At 37.2% G+C, this 20628-nt stretch overlaps 1 protein-coding gene across 3 annotated transcripts in view; it reads right to left on the bottom strand.

The window, feature by feature from the left end:
* The window catches only part of LOC136414867 (zinc finger protein basonuclin-2-like), a 91484-nt gene that overhangs the window by 68671 nt on the left and 2185 nt on the right, over positions 1–20628 (bottom strand). Inside the window, exons 1-2 of one of the 3 annotated variants that reach the window (XM_066399095.1) lie at positions 14526–14835; positions 2470–2664 (exon numbers count right to left, since the gene is read on the bottom strand). In XM_066399095.1, coding sequence (XP_066255192.1) covers positions 2470–2664; positions 14526–14564 — 234 coding nt within the window. In that variant the 5' untranslated portion in view covers positions 14565–14835. Of the gene's footprint in view, positions 1–1989; positions 2026–2469; positions 2665–14525; positions 14836–20628 lie in introns of those variants that run through there. The other 2 variants (XM_066399096.1, XM_066399097.1) reach the window with 2 other exon arrangements.

The raw sequence follows: 20628 nt of genomic DNA, 5'->3' as shown, positions 1-20628 counted from the left end.
AATTTACAATAATTTACTATCTGTAAAAAACTTTATTGCCAACACGTATAAACAACCAATATGTGTCAAAACATTTATCGTGTCATCATACCAATCGTAATTGTCTTCATTAATTTCCGCCAAGGTGTAAATATTTTTTCACACATGCAACAACCGGAACAGATCCAAGTTAAAATTTGCCAAAATGGCATGAAAATATTCACAATTTTATTAGTATCAATTACATCTTTTGACATTCGGGAATTGGAGAAAAAACCGTTTCTTATTTAGTTCGGCTCTAATTGTTAAAAATTTGGATAGAAAGCTGTCACATAATAAGTTCAAAATTTGAATGGAGGATGTTGCTCTAATCTTAAACCAATGTTTTTGGTTTACGTGAGATGGCGTTCCTGCGAATTACATATAACGGAGGCCTTGAATATGAATTTTGCACACCAGTGGCCACCACGAAGTCCGGACTTAAACCCACCAGATTTCGTTCTTTGGGGCTTTTTGAAGTTATTATATAAATTCTTACCGTAATAGAATTCGTTTGTAAGTTCAGCTGAATCGCTTTATTTTTTTTAACCATCTAGAACCCAACACTCATTTGTGCTATTGATCCTGGGGTACCCTGTATAAACAAAGATTTTTTACTTTGGAGTGAAAATTGCACGGATAGACGTGACAGAGTGAACACTGGTCAAGAGCAATCATTTTATAGATAATGGTTCTAGGAATAAATGCTTAACTAAAATGAACTGATATAAACCGTTAGGCAGCACAGCAGTTTGACATCGCTATTGAAAGAGTGACAATGTGATTTCATGAAAAGAATTCAGCATAGTCATCTTCTTGATTGGGACAGATTTAGTTGCCTCTGGTTCTTTGATGATAATGCAAAACATTTTGATGGTCTATAAGGTCTATACGACTTAGAATGGGATTTGATGGTGTGACTTAAAAAGGGCCGTGTTTTAAATCAAACGCTCTATTATTAAAAAACGATTTTTTTGTTGGTTGTATCAACTGGGAACTAAAACGTTAGATAAATAAATGAAATGTCCGCCGTGGCTGAAATGTTTCGTCTATTTAATTATCCAAATAATGGACAAAACAAAGTTTCTACTGTGACAGTTTTGCCGTTGCTTGCTCAACCTGTTATAGCCTTCGTTTAAATGGACTCAATCACAAGAAGCCTTTTTATTTTTATTTACTTTACTTAAAATTGTCATTTTAACGTTTCTCTCGTAATTAACACTTTCTGAAACTCCATATCAAGGAATATTACGTGACAGGTAAATGGGCTTTTGTCTAATCAAAAAGGAAAATATGGTGCGGCGTACAGGTTAACGTAAGAGGCTGAACCTACACCAATTTTCGTTATTAAGCTGAACGCACGTTCAGAAGAAGTTCATGACCGGTCGGGACGAACGATCATCGTAATGAACCCGAAAAAAATCACAATCGATAGTTCCTCAAAAAGTACCAAAAACTGCGATAAGGATCATGCTAAGCGTTTCCTAAAGATTAATCAAGTATTAAGTATTGGATGGATGCAGGAGTGGAGCCTTTAAGGGCTAAGTACAGTATCTTTTTAGTGCGCAACATATTACCGACCAATTCGCGCAAGTTACGTTTTTGCAGTGCCAGCAAAAACTTTTAAAAGTTAGAACATCGCCACTCAATTTCACTCAATGACCTGTAAGTTGGTCTGTTTCGGAAATAAATGTATGTAAATAGCGGCTTTTTGCAGAATTGAAAATACCATTAATGCCATATTAAATCCTAGTTTGTGATGGTTATTTAAGTGGCCTGCCATCTCAGTTAAAATCAGCAGGATTTTTGCTACGCCATTATAAAAACTATTGAAAATCTGCAAAATTAATATTTTCAGCTTGCTTTTTAACCATTAAATCATATGCGGATCTGGCACACGTAATATAGGTACCTACGTCCCGTTTCCCTTCAGATTACTCTGCCGAAGCTCCGGTTGCCTCGGTTACTTACTAATTGGGATCTTTTCACCATTCACTCGTTACATGAGATGCAATAGCTGCCTTGAGCTTTACCTGATAGCGTATCCACCCATATATGAAACTTAGAATAGCCTTTTTTCTTTTACTTTCGTACTGCAATTATTGATTTACCGACGGCAAGGGAAATTTATCGTGACTTCGTACTTCTACAGGCGACAAAGAAGACTCGCCATGTCTCGAATCTTACTGGTATTCATGCAGGAGATGGCTCTCAACATGAAGTCTATTAAGCAGTTGTGTACGGTCTACTTCTGCACGGTAGGACATCGTCGAAGACTCACGCGAAACTTCGCTTCAAAGTAACCTGACGGTGTCATATAATACCATCTGCAAGGGAGTTTTAATTTTTTTCTCCTCTGAGTAATTGATGGATAAATTATGGTATCGGAGAATCACGTACGAATGCATGACGCCGGTTTATTGATTTTAAGTTAAAGACCTTCTGACTTACCGTGCAAAGCTTCGGGGGTTGATAGGCTTTCCTGTCAAAATTCTTGTTGGCACAAGCCGTGGATGGGAGTCTTAAAATCTGTGTAGTACCGTTGCGATGGGGAGGGGAAGGATGGCTGTTACTGTGAGGGTCGGCTGGCATTTTGGCGAAAATGGGCACTTCCGGCTTGAAGAACCATGATGCCACCGATGCCCACTGAAATAAAAGAAAAAGTGGCTTTAAAAAAGGCACAACGCTAGGTTTAAATTCCCTACTTTCCCGTATCGATGCCTAATGTAGGAAAGACTGAAAGAATCCTCAATTTGTGTTCAGCATCGTGAAGTAAAATCAACTACAGCGAAACCAATTTAATTAGGCTGAAAGCGTCTATTTGTTTTTACGGTAGTGCAACGTCGATAAGCTTACATGCCGCATCATCCTTTTTACATTATCAGGACTGGTAAAATCTATTCTGCCTAGATAGTCTGAGACGTTAAGTATGTGCCTCCCCGGCCCATTTACATATGCATTTATTCATAACATGTAGCTCTTCTTTCAACTTTATACAGTGCAGAGCCTCAAATTTCGGAGAGCCACCAAACCTCGCCATTTGCTGGACTCAGAGGGAGATAGTCGCAGTTGGGAGAATAAGTCGAATTCTAAGAAAAATCAAACTGCCTCAAGACAATCTCATGAGTGAAGCTGAACGATTGGGTAACTCTCAAGATCAGACAAATAACAGGGTGATCGTAAGGTAAGCAAACTTGTCGAAAATGCTTAATATCACACGGAACGAGTGTGTATTTTTGTATGGGCTTAATGCATGCACTCGACACGTCGAATTGTTTTAGTGACATCTGTACGACCCGCGTTTTAATAGTGGGTGTGATGGTTTTAGTTTCGATTACAGCTTTATGTCATTTATACGCCCCTACGTAATAAATATACACCTCGTGATATACTTTGTAAATTTCAACCAGAACGTTGACTTTGAAGGAAAATACCACGAGCTGATTGACTTCACTACTATTATCACTCAAATTTAAAAGGCCAGAAGCGGTTTCGGAACACTTTAAGATTATGTCAAACATCTGGCTTCTGTAAGCGCATCCCTGGTTTTTATTTTTAAATCTTCAACCAGAATTATCGATCAAAAGTTCCGATGAAGGAGCCGAATCTCCGGAAAAACCGATCCTGGATTGAGTACAGCAATTAACAGTGAAAAATCGCCCTGAAAACAAGATCATTGTTATACGGTTCCGTTAACGGGGTATGGGACCTTGTCCAAGTCCATCCCTCGTTAAAATGTCAGACTCCCCTCTTTTTATACCAGTTCGTGTCTAATAAATCCCTTTTAGTCGCCATATGCCGGTTCTTTATGAGCTTCAATTACTAAAAATGCCTATATTTGATTTACCTTAACAGTTTTTCAATCAATTTTTTCCCGGACTTGCGGACGCTCTTTATGGCGGTTTTGCGCAGTTTCAGTGAGACTCAAAACAATAACCCTGAACGCTCACTGTTATTTAGGTCGTTTGAAGAACTTTTTAAATAAAAGAAATTAAGCTGTTTTCCCAACAGCAATAGAAGGAGGTCAATAAATCGAGGCAAAATAAGAAAGACGGTGACGATTGAGCCGTAACAAGGAAGCCGCCACAAGCAAGAGGAAAAATGAAGGCAACAAACCGAAGGCACCACCTGAGAAAAGGAGCAAGAAGTCTATTTTTGCTAATTTTTCTTGATGGTAAAATGTTAATAAAAGTTAAAAGTGGCACACACTAAGTTGCATCAAAAATAACGGAGCTGAGAATTTTGTGTGTCTTTTTGAAGCGGTTTCATGCCAAGGCTTTATGATTGAATAGTGCTTAGAAGCAAAACTGACACCAGATGATACGAGAAGTTGGTTTGAAAAGTCAAAAAAGGCGACAAAGAAAAATAAATCCGGGGGCAATTAAAGAACAATGAAATTACTAAGAATGACTCTCGAAAATTCGAGTTCTTGACGTGAAAAGGGCGAAATTGAAAAGGAATCGATTATATAGAGCTAAAAATCAAATAGATTCCTTTAAAAGGAACATAACAATAAAAGTGATATTTTCGCAGAGCATAAATATAATAGGGTTGTTATGTTGAGGACCTAATATGGGGGTTGGTACATAATTATTAATCCCTTCAACGCAAAAGGGTTAACGGAGCCGTGGGGTGGGAAATGCGCCATATTTGATCAATAATTGAGTTAAACAACTGACGAACGGTGGTATACTTACTCATCCCTATACATTTTATAATATCAGCGGTCGTCACAGTCACCGCCTTTATTAACTCTCTCTCTTCAGGCTCTATATACGCTCTGGCATAAATTCCGTTTACCCAGCTTTGATTTTTGCTCCATCTACACCGGGATTTTTTTATACAGAATATTATTTTAAAACAGAATATTTCCATCGTTTTAAACATTCATCATGCAAAAGATTTTCAAGAAGTACGTTTAAAATCAAATATGTTTTGCCAGCACAACCCGTTCGCAGACATGACCTAAGGAAAAATGTAAATTATCGACTATAATTAACTTATATAATTAGGGCGCGGCCGCCGATATAGTGTTTAGTGCTGTGCTCGGGCATACGTCTTAATTGTCAAGTCCAAGTGAAGAAGATGTATTTATAGATTTAGACAAATAGTGCACGTATCATTATAGTAATAAACACGTGTGTAAATAAAACAAGTTTACAAGTCTTAAGATGATCTGTTTGGTTTATGCAAGACGGCACTTTTTGGCGAATACCTATGGCCCCCACGATTTCCCGACTTAAGGCCATTAGATTTCTTCCTTTAGGGGAGTTTTTTGAAGTTAGAAAATTCCGCCAAGAGGAATTCCAAGACAGTAGAGCAAAAAACGTGAGATCCTTTGACACTGTAAAATGAAAACAAGTAACTTTTGCCTAAGATGAGTTTAGCTGCACCCAATACCCATTTGTACCATTGCTTCTGAGACACCCTGTAGAACCATGCAAACACAATCTAAATTCTACTACAACAAAAACATATATTTTAAGGGTCGAGGGTGATAATTTGTGATGTTGTCAGCTAGAGGGCGGAGTTTAATGGCACGATATTGTCGTTTTATCATTACGGTTTTATCGGTTTGGTAGATCAAAGTGCGCCTCGTTTCAGCCACGCCCCCATTATAGACATCTCTGTTCCGGCTAATGTGCCCTTATTGATAAGGATCGGGTCCATTAAAGGTACCAGTTCTTATTTTATTAGTGATGGCTCGTCGGCCGCTCATGAATTATTGTCGTGCCGCTAATTGATGACTAAAATAAATCTATCGCGTCTGCTTTGATGACAACAATCCCCCATTCGTGGAAGTTTCTATTCAGGAAAACCCCCTTTTCGCTCTTCGCTGTCTTGTATGAAGCGGGATTTGACAAATTAGGCGTAATGGAGTTTGAAATTTTAATAGAGTTTGGATAAAAGTGTACGTCGTCGTTAATTATTGAAAGCTCTTGTAATATGGCTGAGTTTGGTGATCACGAAACTAAAAACTTTAAGGGCCAGATGACAATGGTTATTTTCGTGAACCGAAACCGCAGAGCTGTCAAACTATAAAGAAAGAAAAGGGCATTGCTTGTTTAGGTCGAACACATGTTCGATAAGCAATTAATATGAAAATGTTCGTGACACGCTTTCGAGCTAAACCGTCGGAAAATTGTGAACCATCCAGGACTGTCTTCGGTTAAACGAGCGACATACGGCATGATATGTTGACAAGACAATGACTTTTTAACAAATCCCCTTTAATCAGTCATGCGAAGGTTTTATACATTTACAGCCGCTCTGTTAAACTGCCTTTAAATGGTTGATTGTTTTGGTAACTTCGCAAAACTCGGTGTGGTGACAACCGTGTGATTATTACATTCAGCCAACGCTCGAGATTTGACTTGAAAATTTTACTTTCATTTAAAAACGAAATTTGAGTCACAACAATCGCAGTTATTATGACCTGAAATAGCAGCAATGTCAACACAAATAAATTACTTTAGTGATCAATAAATACGGTTCGGGTTTAGTAAAATATGGATGTTTGCATTTCTTTTCAGGTTTTAGCCTACGATTACAGAACGTGCGAGAATAACAAGGCCTAATTAAATAAAATACCAAGTATTACCAAATATCCGCACAAGGTGTAAACAATAAGTGGTTCAGGATATTTTGAGAAGAAAATGTCGGAAGTGCCGCAAAAGCTACGCAACTGAGACCAGGCCGGGTTTGAAATGAAAAAGGGCCTCAGTACAAACTACCTCAGTGGTTTTTAATAGTAATGTATTAACTTTGTGAAACTAAATACAGGTCGAATGCAATTTAATCATTATTTGCCAAAAAAGATTAGCTCGGGATGAAGCGCCTCCTAAGCAACTTTAGGGAACGCATTTCCATAATTTGTGACCCTCGACGAAAACCACACACGGAACCTCAACGACTATCACCTGCATCATGCTCGAGACTACCACCCTTCAGCAGCTGCTCTCTCCCTCTTGCTCACTGGTAACATGCTCAGCAACACTGGCCTCTCACCTGGTCTCACACATCGTGCTCCACTTTCATGCAACAACATCTTCCTCCCTTGAATCTACAGCCCTCAGTTCTCTCTCTCTCTCATCACAGAACCTTCGATGTCACTGAGTGGGGGGTACTGTGATGGTACTCATCTACGCGCTCACAGATGGCAGCAACATTAAATCATACTGCTATTTTGTATTAAAACAGTTACAAACTTGAACCAGCAACCTTGCTAGTCGTCTCAGGCAGGTTGAAAGGAAAATGTTTAATAATTTCTTATTTATAACTTAATCAGTTCACTTTTTTCTATAATCTATTTGAATATCCTGTTAAACCGCCTTTAAATTGTTGGTTATTTTCTCAAGTTTGCAATTGCACTGCAACTCTGTGACAACCGGTATATAGATGTACGATTATTATACACAAAGGAGGACACCTGGTCATTGAAAGAGCTTAATGCACCCGGGGCCATATTGGATGTACCCATCGTGTGACCGAAATAAAAAACAATAAAAAGTTTGTCGATTAAACAAGGCCCTGTCCAAGCATACTGCCCATCGATGCGACCATAGACATATCAAACTGTCCATGGAAATTTCCTTCATTTTATCTCGTAAAACAGATTATTAAGTCATTTGCTGTTGCAACAACATTTGCAATTACTTAACATAAAAGCAATAACCATATTGATGATCATTAATTACTACCTCATTAAGATTAACCCCTGCAAACTCGATTTATATGTCCATGGATGGGACTGAAGTAATTTTCAATTATTAATCGAAAATCACCGCCAAACTTATCATTATATTTTATCGAATACTTTTTTGGTGCTTTGTGTCTTACCGGTTCAGCAATATACAATTTGAAAAATTACTTTAATTTCGTCTGAAAGGTAAATAAACGGATTCATCTCCGGAGCAGATTATATGAGCTTTTGTCTATAGAGTTATAACTTCACTGATTTGGTATAGTAATGGGTTTATTTTTGCTTTGGCGTTTCCTCATGGTTAAAAATAGCGGACTTGTGATGAAGTGTCTTGAACCTATTGGAAAAATGTACTGACAAAATAAGAAGAGAATATTCCGTTAATAACGAGCAGGGTCATAAAAATGGTTTCTCTAATAATGGAAAGGCATATTTCTCCACTGAGTTGCAGTGAAGCTCTTTGCAGCAGGTGATTAAAACGGATTTGCCTATGCAGCGCCTGCATGAAGAAAACGGTGAATATGTGGCCCTAGGAAGATGATTTTGGAGTAAATAAAGTCATTGGAGGCATATATGTGAGATAATGAGAGTCCATCGATTAAGTCATTATCAATCAATGTTGCGATAGGTAACGCACTCCGCATAATAAACCATAACCTTATCCAAAGTTTTGTGTTGCAACGCTTCCTAGCTCCAAAAATTCACTATTCCAAGATCAAAATGTCAAAGAGCGCAAACATAATTTATTACTTAAAATACTTTCAATGTCAATCAGTTACTTCGTTATCAGCTTTTAGGGAAATGCTGAATAAAACTCTAGTGATGATCACATCAATAACAGTACTATCTAAACAATTCAAGGTTAGTTTTAGCGTTGGTCAACTATTTGCTAAACATTTCATTCCTCTAATTGGGAGATATTTGTGGATGTTTGCACGCTTTGTCTCTCGATTTATTGCATAAATTTGGAACATACACTGGAATAAATTGGGTTTAGTTATATGGTCAGTGCAAAATTTTATGACAGTCATATTGTGTCTGCCACATGAGCAAGCAGCTGAGCAGAACTACGAACATTTGATTTTTGTTTTTACACAATAACGGCAAAAAATGCTGTCATGTCGCGAGACTTTGACCACTGGTGGAACGCGCTTTGGTCGCCCTCGATGAGTTTCCGCTTGAGACAAAATCGGGTTCCGCATAGGAATTTATTGGAGAAGAGCCTAGGACCATCTTATCTAGGTCCCTTCCCGATTAGCGCACATCGGTTTGATCTGTTTCCCGAATTGCATCTTTTTGCTGATCCACGCATCTTCCCCTAATAATTATCACCGATGGTGCAAATACGACTTTTAACTTTGGCACATGTTATCCAAACATCTAACACGGAGAAATTGCCGTGAAATGGTATTTTCCCCAACAATCAAAACTTAAAATTGGCCTATAAAGCTTTGCGATGCAAGGGACTATAAAGCAGAATGTGTATAATGGTGGGTATATGGGATGCAAACTAAAAAAAAAGACATAAAAGATAGCAAACTCATCCGATTGGCGTTTTAAAGGCTGCGCTCCTCGTAATTGCAGGATCTCGTATAAGTTTCTTAACACGCAAGTCAATTAAATGACAACTAAATCGTTACTGCAGTATGTAATTAACGGAAATGTTCAAAAAGGTTAGTTAATGCTTTGCAGTTCAGTGATAAAAACGGTTGTAACCGAATTAAAAATAATTACCGAACTTCCAGTTCCAGTCGCTTTACCCTTTAACTATTTTTAAATGGAAGAAGAAAGCGCATTCCTTGAGCTTTCGCTGTCATAAATTCACACGTGCATTAATTGCCCTATTGTGGCGTTAATACTGTCGCATGCGATATTCCGAAAAATTTCTATAGGTGCACGATTTATTTGCCATGAGTGACACCTAATTGAATTCATTGTGGGAGCAAAAGAAAATTAATAACAATGACGACAATGAGCCATTGATTGATTTCCCACGAAATAGTTGGCTAGCAGTAGAAGCTACCTAAATATGCCAACCTGCGAAGGGCTGGCGTATAATTTTTAACCCGAAGTCTATTGAATAAGTCGATGTTTATTAAGGCGACATCAACAATAAATCAGTTCACATCGCGCCTACATTATTTTCAAACCTTTGTACGCTACTTATAGGTAGCACCTGTATTCGTTACAACAATGGATGTTTTCAACATATTCAAAAAAGAATGAATTTATTCAACGCGAACACTCCTTGTATGCTAAGCACTTTTCGTTGGGGCCGTAAAACTAGCACCGTAAAATTCAAATTATTATTTAACGCCTCGTGTCGTATATCCCCAAAGATTCGTTTATGAATAGGAACTTTTGGTATTGATGACCTTGATGGCAAACTTGAAGAATAAAGTTTAGCCGAAATTACATTTGGAACGCTCTAATGACGAGCAGCATAGAAGCTTCCCATGAAGTCAATTTTAAATGACTCAATCTGCCCACGAAACAGGTGATCAGTTTTCACTTCAGGACTTAAAAGTTTGATTGTCTCGGAAAACACTTTACTGTACAACAACAAGCAAAGAGGCTTCGTACCAAACACGGGCAAAGAGGTCAAATACTGAATGGTTGATGTCCTTCCTTTGATAATCACAGCCAACGCTTCCTGTTTCACTGAAATTAAAGTACAGCTTGAGCTCGCTCATGCTAGAGAAGACTTCTAAGGAAGGGTACCAACGAGCAAATTCCGAGTATTTGCTTTATCGGTCTTCGTTCGATTCATCCATTATACAACATGTTCCAATAGAACGCGATTGAAGTGCTCTTCTCTCCTAAATGTGGAGAGCTTCGGTGATACGCTAAAGATCATTTACAGTTTCTAGAGGAACAATAGTGAAGTTGTTGGAGTAAACCACACAACTTGAGGATTATCTCGAAACAAAATAATGATGCGTTCAGGTGAGTTTCGTGTTCACCAGTACGGTCAGTGTCTTGGAAGATTGAGAATCAGGAATGTTGAGGCAGACAGGAAATGATCCCCATGAAATACCTGCACCAAGCAATTGGAGACCTATATGGCACGACGCATACCATCAAACCAAATCCACGAGGTAGATATAAAACCTTGTGTTTTGTATTAATGAAGAGACTGTAGGAAGTCATCGGAAAAGACAGTATAGCTCAATGCCGGTAAAGGTTCTCGACCTCAGATCTAACTGGCGCCTCTTTTCACCTGTTTTGAAATTTTAACCTCTACAATTCGCAGGCCTAACTAAAACTACTAAGTTCGATAAACAAAAGTTTACTAAAACTGAAATTTCCCAACAAAACCCCAAACCCAGAAACATTATTAATGCGTCTTCCGGTCTCCTTCCTCCTTACTGCTTGAAGGCTAATTAATTAAATTCTAAAGTTAAAGGGATTCTATGTAATAACGTTTGAAAAAATGCCAGATTTGCAAGTCTTGCAATCAAGCCTCGTTTTCTTGCAGTCTTGCAAGGCCGGCGTTGATCTTAGTCTTGTTCTTGCTCTCCTACATCTAGTCTTGACCTTGAATTTTGTGCAGGGCCAAAACTTTTTTGTTTATCATGAATTAGTTCTGAATTTAAGACTCTTCAGCAAGCTTTGCGGTATGTCCATTGGTTGAGCGAAAAGGGATTAGAAATATATGCGGAAGAACAAAATACCCGGATTTCCATTAGGCATCTGTTATATAAATAACATAGCAGAATTAAGGGTCGTCGTTGCGATTATCATTAATTTCAACGATAATAAATTTAAGTGAATTAGCATTAAACGTGTCTAAATAGAGGCTGATTAAATGGCGTCCAGAAATAAATCATCCTCCTATCTTACATTAAATTCTGGTTTAATGTATTCACAAGTTAATGCCGATGCCGCCTGGTAACTAAAATCACCTTAAGCTGCTTGCTTGTTTTTAAATCACCACTATACTTAAAATGAATCAATTTCATTCTTGCCTATATGTCCATTATTTTGCATAATGTCCTGCAAGTCAAACAAGCCAGCCATTACGTATCTTTACGACATGGGGCCCATTTCTTTTCTAACAGAGACACTTGTCTCTACAATGGTCTTCCTGAGTCTCATTGTGAGATTTCGCGATGAAGGAACCCTTTCAACATGTCTCTTATTCCATTGGCTAGGCCTCTAGGCATTCATTTAAGCATTCTGTTCTCAGAACATCTGGTTCCTCGTATAAAACTTGCGTAAGGATGGTTTTTCTTGAAGCTTGAAGGAATAAAATTCTAAAGTTCCTAAAGAATTTTACTCTGTTGGGAGTTGCACGTTAAACACCTCGTACAAAACGGTTATAGATTTTCGGATCGCGTGATTTTGCGAGTACAAATACATAGCGTGAAGGACTACGTTATATAACAAGAACCTATTACTAATCAAAGTAGCATTTGTTTTTTCAACAGTTCCAATATGTGTCGCTTTTCAGTATGGCCAAAAAACACGCACACGGGTAGCAGCCATTCAGACGGGTTTTATATCAGCTATATTAATATAACTCTCGATATAACTTTATTATCACTCGGTGCTCTTCTACATATTCATGGCTTCCACTTAAATATACATGCGTGTCGAAATCCCATCAGTTTATTAAGTTATAACCAAAACTCAAAATATTTGTTATATTAAGTTTAATAATACCAAATGAAATACGATTTTTTGATTGGAAGTTTAATTGTTGACCTCTTTCGGCTGGAAAGTGATAATAATACTTGTTTCTTGTCCCATTTCTGCTCAGAGGGGCGCTTAAAAACATTACAATGTTCGATGTGTTATAGTTGATTTTAGTTAACTTTTGTCACGTTTTTCGCGATAAATTTAATTATTTTTTCTGCCAAGAATGTGCCAATTTAGAAAAGATTTGAGATGGACAAAATTAATAAACACTAGTAAATGTTATATAATAAGAAGGTTATATATGCATTAGTGTTACAGACATTTGAGGTGGTGGTTTGCCATATACGGAAATATTTTCTATATCTCAATTTAGACAATTGCTGACATCGCTCGACTGCGTTTTTTCGAAATTTAATATTATTCCTTCATTTTCATTCCTATTTTATTCCTACTGAAACAATCAAAAGGCGGAGCCCAATACACAATAAGACTACTGACTGCAGCAGAACAGTTATTCAATTTTGCTTCATTCAAATATATATACTTTCATTTTTTATTACACTGTGCATGAACATATTTATTTGCAAACAATATCCAAATAAAAAGCTTCACGTGGGGTTTAGAGCAGTTTCTCGGTAAAGCATTAAATGCAGTTGCAGGGCGTATTTTCAACGCTCAGAATATGATTTTATGCATTTAAATGAACCCCAGGTCTTACGTTAGGCTCTATTTTGTTAGAGTTACAGGTATATGTACTCGGAATAAGTCTGATTTCAACGAATACGAGTTGACACATTGAATAGAAATTCAGTTCAAAACGCGAACTAACCTGAACGGACCTCCTCTTGAGTAAAATTATAATATAGACTTTGCAAGCAAATCTGCTTTCGGGTTATTCCAATTCCAAAAGTCAACATATTATGGAATAAATGGACAAAGAACGAGTCCATTTTTCGATCGCTTTCAGCAGGTGCACAAATACTTCATCAGAGCCGTTTTTTTTCTAGATGGTTAATAAAATTGGAGTTACGTTTACCTATGTTTCAGCTTTCAGACCCATCATAGGGGTCATGCAAAAGAGCGCAAAAAAGCAGAGCAGGAATACATTTGCAAAAATAAATTTAATGCCCTAGTTTTACGCTAATTTGATCAATTAAAGCCAAAAACTTGCAGGAGCGCCTAAAAAACATTTATTTTCTGGGCACTGGTATTGCACGTCTCGTCCTGTTTTTGCTTTTTACTCAAGAGATAAAGATAAAACGGCTTATTTTCTAGCGATAAAAAGGCAGTTTTCTATAGTTTTGGACTTACGAGGACTAGAGGACAATACATTTTAAGTGTTAGGAAATATGCCGTTTTACCTTTGCCTGGTGTGCAAAATTTAAAAACTCTAGTGGTGAGAAGGAGGAGAAAAGTATCAACTTTCTAAACACAAGTGCTTTTTCTAGTATTTTTGCGAGCTTTTTTGACTTAACAAAACTGTGATTTATAGTCATAGTCACTGTCATGTTAAAAACGAAGGATACATCTTAATTCCAAAAATATAAATCACTTCAATAAATTCGAAACATAACGACAAATAGCGTCAGTGTCATCTATTTTAGCATCTGGCAATCTTTATAACAATACATGCATGACATGAAAGAGGTCAAGAGTATTTAAATAAAAATATGAACAAATTATTGCAGTAATATTCTTTCAATTTTTGTCGCAGCACGATTTTAAACACAATTTAATATTTTCAGGAAAGATAATGTCAAATAAAAAAAATCTCCCTTTATACTGAATAAGCTTCGTCACAGTCATCGTCGCGATAACCTCAAACTTGTCGCAAAACTAATTTTGAGGTAAGTAGGTGCATTATTTTTATAGGTATGACAAACACATTCTCGTCGCAAGACACAATGGCCAAAGCTACAGGAGTCCATTGAGCAAAATGGCCGAACCAGCGCAAAAACGTGTCAACTGTCAATAGCTTGACATAGTGAGCTAGAATTTATATAAGTGTTTATGTAACCGTCTCTGAGTGTGTTATGGCACGAAAGAGAAACATGTATGCTGTCAAGGAAAGTTTGGGCGGGTTGCACCCTGCTAAACAACATTCCTAGTGTCCTCAAAAATCTCAAACGAGTAAATAACGAAATAATTCCTTCGAAAGACTTACGTTCAGAACAGGCCGTAAGGGGTGATGGGAAGTGCTCATAGTATGGGAAAAGAAATATATTCTCGGACATCAAACACTGCAAAATCACTAAACCAAGTGTTCATAATCGTCTAATAAAACATTGCCGTCATGCCCGGTTAAAGATTTGGCGCCAAATTAGCGAATTCGTTCCACTAGATAATTAAATTGTGACAAAGGAATAAAACAAATTAGGCCTATTTCAGCGAAGTAATGGTTTTTATTCAGTACGGCAACGCAACGCATGCCTGAAATTCATCAGCTTGCTGCGATACAAACTCACGCTGTTGGATCGGGCTACTACCTACTGACTTATGGGAAGCTTCCTTCATACCGGCCCATTCGACTCCGACCGAATGCTCACGGTTAAAAACGATATTCTTCTCTTTAATTTTATTTAAATATGTACTCGCAATTAGGGATCCACTTAGGCTAAACATTTGACTTTCGCTTACGTTCACAGTTTCTCCCCCAGTATACTGATCTGATATACAAACACAATTAATTCTAACAGAAACGCTGTCATTATCGGTTTGTACACCACTGTCCTTAAAATTCTGTCTATCGAATGGGACGGATAACAAACATTGATAGTGATATACTCTGTGTATTACGTTTCAGTACAACGTTGCTAATTAATTTTGGCTGCCCACTGACAATGCGAACAATGAAACTTATATCCCTCTGCAACAGCTCTGTGTACCGCGTTTTATTTTATTAATTCTAGTAGTGGCATTGTCAAATTCGCATATGTATGGCGTTTCCAATTGATCCGCATTGTTGCGCCGATGTTAGAACTTTAAATAATTACCGAACAAGAGATATTTTTCATTTGACTGAAAGTGCCTTATCATTAAATCGGATTAAAAAAAAATTACCTATTAGATAAATATCTATTTATACGAGCATATATCATTGTTTCCCGAATCAAATTAAAATTACAATTTTAATTCGATTCGGGAAATTTTGCCCATTTGACTGGCAATTTAAGTGCCACCACCAATCATCGCATCATCAATAGCCGGTAGTAGCAGCAACAAAAACATTAACACAAATATGTGAATTATATAACTTAATTCAATTCATGCAATCTTTTTTTAATCAGATATGAAGAAATAATACATGTTTGCATGTCGGTTCAATTGATCAGCTGTATTTCCTCAGTTTTACTTTTTATCCCTTGAAGATGCCAAACTTTTCGCGTCTGAACCTATACAGAGTCCGGGTCTAGAGCTCGCCCGCGAACATCTCGGTGATCATAAAAAATACGAGGTCGCCTAAGTTAGGGCAAGCGCTGTAGAGGTTGAGCGTCATTCTATGCATACTCTCTGTGTGTTTAATTGCCCAAGGAAAATTAACTTCTAATGTCATTTTTCGCATTAAAATGTTCATTGGCATAATTTGTATACTATAACACGTAAATTACTCCGGCTTTTACCGTATACGGAGAAACGTTAAGGTACATGTATGTTCACGTCATTAGGTAAACGCATGCGCAGCCTCTCCAGGTCCTTGCAACTGACGCCGATGAGCTCGGAAGAGCGAGGTGAAATGACGGAATGAATGACAGAAGACAGAACAAAACCTAAAAACTGCCCAAAAATCACCATTTTGACAGTTGAAACCGCTATACGCTTATAAGGTTTTTTGTAAAACTACGATTTCATATCTTATTTGTGCCAAGCTTCTAGCTGCAATTCTATCACAACCAAGCCTAAAACGTCCTACATATGCAAATACTCAAAGTGTCAAAAAACCTCATTTCTAACAAACCAAAATTACTAACCACTAAATATAAACTTTTCCAAAACCCCTTCTTATCTACCAGAACTTAACCCTGCACAGTCATATGTGTATTGACTGGTTGAGACAATCCCTATTCGTGTTATGTGTCCGCTATCTCTTATTCCTGTGCCGACATTAGAATACAATAGATAAGTTTAAGGTCATATTCTGGCAATGAAACCAAACTAGCGTATAATAAACACATGATTTCGAACCTGTAATTATTGCTAAATGAGATAATAATTCGCTTGCCAGGCAGTAACACCTTCCTAAATGCGTTAGATTCCTTATTGATTTAAGTACCTATATTGGAAGTGCATGGCTTATTGAACTGATTACAGTAAATATTATGACATGTAACAAGATTACGGCAAAATCATTTTGAAGACATAAGACATTTGAAGCAAAGACTTGAGGGCGCGCTTGCGCAAAAAAAATGTTTATAGCAGTAAGGTACCAAGCATATGGCCCCTTGCAGACATTGCAGAACAATTTTTATTTGACAAAATCCAAACGGAGGCGATATCTGGAAGATGCTTATCTATTATCAAGCATTTTCCTGCAAGTATAATTTTAAATATTTATAATATGAAATACGTCATCAAAAAAGGATAAAATGCTTGCATAAGACTAGTACAATAGAGGGCGTCAAACGATCTCGATCGAAGTCTGAAGGAAGAAGCCGGCGAGCTCATGTGATGCAACCAGAGCAGGACTAAAACCTTTTTATCATCTCTGCCATTTTCATTATTCTCCACCTTTTATTTATTAGGCCACACACGTGTCTACATTATTAGGATACATATCACGTAAGTATTGTAAACTTACCAGAAGAATGGGGGTCTATTTGACACACGCAAGCGTATCAGAGGCTCTCAAGACATCTCTAAGATCTCTTAACTAAGTTATATAATACAGCTTGGAATTATTCTCTCTGCCGCACGAAAAACCTTATGTAGACAATTGGCAATCCTTAAAAATCAACGTTAAATTTGCTTAAAATATTTCTTGAAAATGCTCATTAAGAAACCGGGAATCCGCTCCTGTGTGTCCGGGATATCGTAGGGTCAAGGGTCGCTTGGACGCCGGGCGTGTCGCCAGCTGCGACGCCAACCTATGGTCCTGAGGACGTCGCGCAGGCGCTACCCCTGCGACAAGTGACAATCGTCTATTCAGTGACAATTTTGCCCTGGCTCCGCCTTTTCCTGCACATAACATTTCCTCTTGTATATAAAGCGAAATTACATGGTGTATATTTTAGAGTTTTAGTATATAACGAGGCAACAAAACACACATACGTCGGCATATATGCTTTTTGCACATCTGAGACTAGATATCGTGAGAAAATTTGCCCAGAATATTGATTTAGGTCCATCTGAGACCTTTGCATTCCCTTCTTCGATAATTAAAAACTCCCCATAGCAAAAATTCCTGTCTGCCTGACTATTTCTAGGTCTAAGGCAATGATTCAAAATAGGCAAGAGGCATAAGGATGTCCCGGTTAGAGGTTGCGAATGGCAACCTCGCAGCACGCCGGTTGTCCGTGTATTGAATCGCGTCACCGTCTGAAACTCAACGGCCGCTAGAGGTCGCCTGAAGCTGGGAATCAGAGGCGTATTTCAGGTGACAGCGGTCGCCGCCTCGCGCAAGCGTGTCCAGAGCTTGGTGACATCCCCACCGCTCTGGTGACAACGCGACAGGCCGACCCACCTGTATCATTGGCCCCGATGTCATCCAATGCTCGGTCTACAGATAGTCGGATGTTTAGTCGGACTTTTTAAAATTCGCGTCATTTCTGTGTACAGGTTCTTTATGTCGTAGTTCGGTCGCTTTTAAAGAGGTTCTGTGGGGAGCGTAGAGGAAAAGATTGGGCTTAGATAGTAGACGATATTGCTAATTTGTAATTATTCATAATCCATAAAAAAGATGAAAATATAAGTCTTATGTTTCTTAATAAAAAAATAAGCGAATAGTGAAAAATTTAGAAAAAATTCACGTGAAATGGTTTTAAAAAATATTCATGAAATTATTTTATATGCTTTAATCGCTGATCTTAGAAATGTGTTTTTGGCCTTAAGAAAGCCCAAATAAATGGTGGAACGTAAACATATTAACGAATTTCCATTAATGTGACACACCGACTGTATGACCCGTTATATATTGCTCTTATACATTGCTAATTTTTTTCACTTTAAGATTAAGACTAATTTTAGATTATTATTCTATACTAAAATTTAGAAGAAATAATATTTGTTTATAGTCAGCAATGCATACAAATTTGGGCAACATCATGCTGTTAAGATACTTTTGGTTATCTAGAGAAATTTGCCTTTTTCAGGTTTCACTCCAGGTTGGTAAAATATCATACCTTTGCAATACTTTAAATATACTGACAGTGTTAATGTGCTTTACATGCGCTATATTTCACTTCATAAGTATGTGTGCAAACTGGTATGTTGTATATTTATACTCACTCCACTAGCTCTATTCCTAGACATTTTATAGTAAATATTGTATGTTTTCATTTTTTTTTTCAAGAATAATTACATACGTAGATGCACTAGCTCAGACGGAATAAGGGAAGAGAAAAGCGGGCGAGGGTGAACAAGGCGAAAACATCATTTAATACACCCCAAACCTATAATATGAATGTAGGTCAGTACGATCCCCTTTACTAGTTCGATGGGGGATGATTCCCATTCTGACCTAGTTGTTTTAGTGTTGAAAGGAATAGCTGTATAATGTGTACGATGATGAGTGCAATTTTGTAATTTTTCACGAATTACAATATAGGGGAATTTCAATAATTAAAAACATTACAATTATTTTCTCTTCGGTTCTCTGAACCGGTTAATTATGTTCGTAATATGGTGAAGCAGAAAACGGAAGTCGACATACGATATCTACAGGGTGTAACATATGATCATGTAGATATTTCAGGGAGCGATAGTAGTCTGAAAAATAATTTTTAAAAATTCTAATAGCAGCATGGTCAAAAACACAATGTTCGACAAACACGGTGGCAGAGTTTTACTATTTTTTTCATATTTTGTGTTTCCTCACGTATACTTTGCATACAGCAATTATAGATTCATGTTTCACAATGTATGCGGCGAATTTTAAGAGGTAATACTTCGTTAAAAAATGAGGGCAAAAATATATAAAAAATTCTTGCAAAGTCGCATTGCAAGTACTCATGTACATTAACCGATTATTATTTGAAGACAGTGTGCTCAAACGCTACAATAAATATATCTGTCGATATGCGATAAATATCGGTCAACAATTCAATTAAATCTTTCAATAAAGTGCAGTAACTCCATATTCCACCGTGTAGCAAATGGTTAAAACGCTTATAACTGCATCGCTTCTATTTTGTCAATTGCGGTCTTTAATAATTATCAACAACACCTCGCTTCTGCTTCTTGGCGCGTAAGACATGAATTTACATATTTAGGCAAATTACCCAAACCGAGGAAGAGTCATCCTAATTAGTCGGCTAATTGGAAGAATAGCTACCATATAGACACACGAATCTATGTCAAATACATGAAGTTTAACTGGCTGGAAGGCAAACAGACTTAAGACTTCAGAATTCTCTAGTAAAAGTAACATATTTTTTCTATATACTTACATATCTCCTTTCACTTTTCTCAACCGATAATGATACGTTATTCAAAGGATGTCAAGACGGTCGCGATGTCATTGGCGTGCAGGTGCATTTATGATGGGATAATGACTTCCATTTTATTACTACGGCTTTATGTTATCCAAGGAATTCTGAAATATTCCATGCAATGCGCCTTTTTACTTAACGTATCTTTTATACCGTCTTTATGAGTAATAGGATACTTATAGGGAAAATAATGACCAATGTTTTAGTGCCTTGTAGGACGTCCAAGACATACTTTCGACCTTCTTGGAGCTGCTCATTCAGACATAAAGTGTGTTGGGAAATCTTCATATGGATGGAGAAAAATATTCGTTTGTTTGGGAATACGTAAATTTATCCCTATTTGACCAATTCATCTCAATATGTTCAAGAAAGCCGTTAGTTAATGGCGGTATTGAATATCGAATAAGGAATTATTATACAAAATTGTACAAAAAAATACAAAAAAACTTGTAAAAGTATATAAAAGCAATTATTTTTCGAAATTTTTGAAAATGCATTGGCGCTTTCTTATACTATTATTTTCAGGAGGAGCAATAGCTTTGAACCAATCGAAAATTAAGAACTGCCTTTTATATAAACCATTCTGCTGAGAAAACGCATTAAAAAATAATTAAAATGAAGCAA

This window comes from Euwallacea similis, chromosome 18, assembly GCF_039881205.1.
Source record: "Euwallacea similis isolate ESF13 chromosome 18, ESF131.1, whole genome shotgun sequence".
Classification (NCBI taxonomy): domain Eukaryota; kingdom Metazoa; phylum Arthropoda; class Insecta; order Coleoptera; family Curculionidae; genus Euwallacea; species Euwallacea similis.
The sequence above is the reverse complement of the archived record's forward strand: the minus strand, read 5'-3'. Positions and strand labels throughout refer to the sequence as shown.